Below are 5523 nucleotides of genomic sequence, written 5' to 3'. Positions count from 1 at the left end.
CTGCGATTGGTATCCAAAGAACAAACCGTACTGTATCTAGTGAGCTATAGAAGGATGAAGAGGCAAACCTTCTGAGCGGTGACAAGAATAGAAGCCAGGCAGTCTCCTCCCATCATCATAATATGCCTTCCCACTCAAGTAACATCAAGCGTTTGTAAGCACAGTGTCCTAGTCTTGAGCAAGTAGCATTACCCGTAAGGTATCAGGGCCCGTATCATCCAGGGGTTGTCTGTCCAGCCCGCGTCAAGATCATACTAGAGCTCCAGCATCACAACACGGCAAATCAGAAGTAGGCATCCTGTTACTTATTCAATTATAAGAGATAAATGACACTCCCGGGTCTCTTGTCTACCACGCTCGCGAGTTCCCCTATTTAGGGACTTTCACTTCTTGCCAGCAAAGATATCATCATGCCTCTTCGTAACTCTCATCTCGTTCATCATGCACAGCGCCCCCTTCTAACACCCCTTTAAACTTCCCTTCTATCAAAGCCAGAGCGAGAAAGAGACACACACAAAGAGGGAGAGAATGCCATGGGACAGTTCCTCGTTCCTGAATGTTATTATTAGAGCCCGTTCTCGGCCTTGAACTTGTCCCACGCCTCGTTCAGGGTAGCAAACACGGTGGCGGCGATAAGTTTCACCTCGGTAGAAGCGTCTTGCGGCAGCTATTTTGTTGAAGAAGCCAGTTAGTCAATATCACCATTTGCCAGCTATAGCATCAATAAAGGGGGGATAGAGCCTACCTTGTCGGGGTGCGTCTTCGAGATGGCCTTCATGTAGTTGATCTTGACCTTGTTGGCCATGACAAGCTCATGCAGACCGATCTTCTTCCAACCGCTGCCCTCCCATAGAACCTGGTCCATGCTGCCCAGCAGTGCGCGCAGGTTGTCCCGCTTGCCGTCCCGCCACATCGAAATGCGGGCGTCTACCTTCTCGCTCAACGCGAATTTCTCGTCATCGGCCGCCTCGGCCGCTTGATTGGCAGCCCGAAGTCTCTCGACTGCCTCGTAGCTCTTCTGGGGCGCCATGTCAGACATTGCTGAAGGTGTTGGCCGTGGTTTGACCGCCGTTACAGGCTTGGGTGTAGGCTTCGGCTTCGGCGCCAGAGCCTTCTGACAGCGCTGGCGGCCAGCAATAGCGGTAGGACCTCCTACGCCGGCCTCGACGCATAGCTGCCACACATTGCCGGCATCGCTCCATTTTTCCAATTGTTCGAGGGCTTCGGCTTTGCGGCTCAATGCCTTGCCATACAACTCCTTCATATCTCGGTTCTCGCCATCTCCCAACGCAACCTTCTCGCCTTCACCGTGAGAGGGTCCGATAATCTTGATCGCGTTGTCTGCGTCTTCAACCGCCTGTTTAGGGCTACCGGTCTTGAGAGCAGTAAGAGAACGATTCGTAAGCAATACAATGCAGATCGGGTGAGCCTGCGGTATTCCTTGCAGGGAGTTTGTGTAAGAAGTATGCGCCGCGTCGAAGTCGCCGCGCTTGAAGTGTGCGGTGCCGTCTGTCCGATGTTTCGTAGACGCCTGCAGGACAGCGGGCGAGACTGATGGGACCTGTCTAGCAGGTGCTGCTGGTCTGGGTGTGATGGCGCGAGAAACTGGCGTTGCCGATTTCGCGGGAGCTGGAGAAGGCTGTTTTCTAGGCGGCGGGGCAGTCGAGTTGAACAGCAGATCCGGTTCGGGTTCAGCCACCGCTTGCGGTTGCGGTGTCGCTTTCTTTCGCCGAGACGGGCTGACATATGCTTGAGCGCTCTGCTCTTCGATGGCCTGCTTGTTGAGACGAGCCCGAGGGTCTACCGGCGGTTTCGAAGCCTGCTGCCATTTGGGAGCGCTGGATGATGAACTACCAGAACGCATAGGCAACGCAGGAGACCGATCCCGAGACGAGTCAAATCTTGATGCGCCAGCTTGGGGTTCCCTTGAACGAGAAGGTCGTTCGGGCCGCATGCCCGAATCTAGCATCATGGCCTCGTCCGTTGCCGATTGGCGTTGCTTTTCTGGCGCGGACTGCATTTCTTGCTGGGCTGAACGCATCCATTTCGGCTGGTTCGGGTCACCACCACCTTCATTGAACTCGGCCACTGCTTTTTGAACCTGTTTCTGGCCTGTCTTCCACAGGGTGTTGGCAGTTTTGAAGAAACTTGCCCCCATGGCGGCGGCGCGCTGTTGGATATCGGCTGACCCTTCGCCCGGTGATGTGTTGCTAGATCGTGGTGGAAAGCCAGATTGGTCTTCCCTCATCCAGGCTGGGTTGCCGTTGTTCCTGGATCGCCCAGTGTCATCGCGTGTTCTACTTTGCTCGTTACGTGTGGCCCTCGCTCCCGGCTTCTCTCCCCGGGACTTCTTGTGCGCCTCGTCCAGAAGCCAGCTGACAGCTGCTTGGATATTAAGCCCCGCGCCGTTCTCTGTAAGTCCACGCCGGGCATCTTCAGGGGTAAAGCCCATGTCGACCAATTCTGCGACTGCTTTATCGAAGGGATCGTCACCGCCACGACCACTGCGACGTTGAGGAGGTTCCGGTTCGTCATCGGAGGATGAGTCGGATTCCTCTATAGGCTTGCCGGGCTGGGCCACGGGCTGAGCTGCTTGTGTTTTCCGGCGCACCTCTTCTACTGGTTTTGCCAGGTCGCCCAAGAAATCATCGTCATCGTCGGCAGGCGGGGCAGCGGGCGTCTGCTGCGATTGGTTTGGCCGAATTTCGTTCAGACCAAATGGGTCGTCGTCGTCGCCGAAACCTCCAGCAGGGGGCGCTGAGGGCTGGGCCCATGCGCTCGGATTGGCAAGGTCTAGTGTACCTGCATTCGCCGGCGTGCTCTTGCCAGAAGTTGGCTGCAGCGGGGGCGGATAATGGCTTGCGTTATCGACCTTGGTATTCCTGTTGAAGGCCGCGAACAGATCGTCGTCGTCGCCGGCCTTGGCTTGGCCGTTCTGGGGCAAAGTCGCTGGCGATGCGGTTCGTGAGGCATTGGCCGAGCCTTGACCCAAGCTGTCCCAGAATTGACCATTCCCGTACTGCGACTGCATCTGTTTCTTCTGCTCCTCCGCTTTCCTTATCTTTTCCGCTTCCATCTGCTCCTGTCGCTCTCGCAGGCTGAGGTTGGCATTGCTCTTCGCCCCGCCGAAGTTGACCAGGTTGCTGAAGCTGTCCATTCCAGACTTGGGGGCGGCTGGTTTGGGCGCACCCAGTCCCGAGCCCTGTGCCGACATAGGCGTGTTCCTACCCGATACCTGAGGGGACGGGCTCGGCCGTAGTGCTGGGTAGAAGTTGCTGCCCTGGCTGTTCATTGTCGCTAAGGTTGGCTTGTTGGAGCCTTGCGCCGGCGTGGTCGACGACCAATCGAGTCCTGAAAGATCGTCCATAGTTGCACCGGTATCGAACACTTCATATCATCATAAGGGTCGTAGGGAGGTCGTTGGAAGCGAGTTGAGTTGCTAAGTGGGCTGTTTGCGCTGGCGATCCGACGAGTGTCAACACGCGACATGCATCTCCTCCTTAAAGTGGCTTGAACTCTGAGGTCGGCTGTGGCGCCGCCGATTGGCGTTACGTAAGCGTGGGTTTTTGGAGGGGTCTAGATCCGCAATCCATCCAATCTGGGCCAGCTTGAGGACATGCACATCATCGGCACCAGAATTGGTCGTTAAGGGTCATCATGTTCAAGCTGGAACACTACGATAATTCTCTAAAAGGTACACTAGCCCCCATCTTACTTCTATGTACGGTGCTCACCTTATCGACACTGATCGATTAATACCCATAAAGATTAGTGGAAGTGCAAACAATCGAGGTGGAGGGAAGCCCCTGCGAGAGCAACACATTTAAGTCCATAACAGATTGAAGAGATGCCATTCCAGTTTGACGACCACCTCAGTGATATAGAGCATCTTGAATCGGTATTCAAGTGTACAGAGTTTTAATATCGCTTTGTGTACGGATACTTCTTTCCCGTAATCGGGGGTAAGTAAGTGGTACCATTTGGTTGTCATGATTCGTGCCATCACAATGAGACTGACTACATTATTGCGAATACGGCCAAACATCGCCAACGGCCCGATTTGAAAGAGAGAAAAAAAAATCATCTTGAAAATTTATAAATTCTCATGCTTGGCGACTAGCGATGTAGTACCCGATGAGTGACGCTCGGCCGAAATTTGGTATGCTTTTTCTCGGGTAACAAAAGAAAGCTGGAGCGGCTTCAATTCCCATGCTGGTAGATAGTATAACACAATACCTATAGGAGACGTGTGGACGAAGATGATACAGGAACGGTTTGAGACCCTTGGAAATCCTATGCAACTTGACCTGTCATCCGAAAACCCCGACGGACTGATACTACTCTGGACGGGGATTGAGTTGGGCAAGTGGAAGAACAACTTTAAATAATGGTCCCAACGGTTTGATGAAACATGTCGAGCTGATGACGAGATGGTGCCTGTGTGCCAAGCAATCAATACCAAGCTGCCTCGTGGCAACGTGACGGCAAAAAGCAATAGGCGGCCCAGCCGATCCTGCACAGGAGAAGCAGGAACGAAGCTGCGATTGTGGAAGAAAGAGATGGGGATTAGAAGCCGGCGTGAACCCGTTTGCCCGCTGTGGGGGCTCGGGCTTACCCAAATAAGACGCACACTACTTCTACCCGATACTTTTGCTACATAAGTTCATGATTCTCTAGAGCAACTTTGAAGTCATCGATAACATGAGTTCGATGCTTTGTACGCGTGCATTGAGCAACTCAAAAGTTGAATGTGTTCTATCGTTATAATTCTTACAAATCTGAAATCAGCCGTAGATACATACACGGATTGGAAGCCGCCAGCGGAATATCCGAGATCCGTATGCGATCTCGAAGAAGAAGCAAGAAAAAGGGCACCTACAGTTACCAATTACAAGCTCCTTTTCTGGTGGCACAATTCTGAGTGTGGATTGAGACGATCAGCGGCCGCGGTCATTTGGATCTGCAAAGCTGCCTCGTTTGGATTTGGTGGCACCGCGCGTTGTGGATAAGCCAGATCTGATGCTGGCAGTGTGTGACGTAGCTGGAAATGAGCAGGCAATCTTGTCAGACTGCCCCTAATTGATCAATGAGAAGATGATGAGTCGTGCCTCGTTCCTTTGCATGCTCTAATCTGCAAATCCCCAGCCAGCAAATGAAGAAGCGGATATCCAGAACGAACTGCTGGTCAGCGATGAGAGGAGCAAGACGAGGACAGGTTGGCACCCATCCCTAGGTAAGTAGGTATTGCCGGTGTTTGTTCCAAGCAGAAGAAATGGCCACGCTAGCGAAGAACGGGGGGCTTAGAATCGGAATACATAGCATCACGGTTGATCGAAATAGAAACACTCCGACGATTCAGGTCTGGATCTAAGGCTCGCTAACATTGAATCGCTCAGCTTGTGCCGCAATGCGACGCTGGGCTCGCGCTCTCTCTATTTCTGCCAATATGCTATGTTTGGCGCCATCTCTATCAGAGTCATAAGCGCCGGCGGCCGGCAGCAGCCAGCACCCCCGGTTGAGACG

General features: G+C 53.3%; 1 protein-coding gene across 1 annotated transcript; it reads right to left on the bottom strand.

Moving 5' to 3' along the window:
- Positions 1-565: 565 nt before the first annotated feature.
- Positions 566-3367, bottom strand: PG985_000291 (uncharacterized protein; the record flags this gene model as incomplete). The annotated part of the gene is made up of 2 exons (XM_066820060.1): positions 566-667; positions 746-3367. The coding sequence occupies 2 exons, from the start codon at positions 3365-3367 to the stop codon at positions 566-568; spliced, it is 2724 nt and encodes a 907-aa protein (XP_066690939.1).
- Positions 3368-5523: the final 2156 nt, after the last annotated feature.

This window comes from Apiospora marii, assembly GCF_038362585.1.
Source record: "Apiospora marii strain CBS 49790 chromosome Unknown utg000001l_segment0_segment0, whole genome shotgun sequence".
NCBI classification, from domain to species: Eukaryota; Fungi; Ascomycota; class Sordariomycetes; order Amphisphaeriales; family Apiosporaceae; genus Apiospora; species Apiospora marii.
Note: the sequence above shows the minus strand (reverse complement) of the source record. Positions and strands in the feature narration are given on the sequence as shown.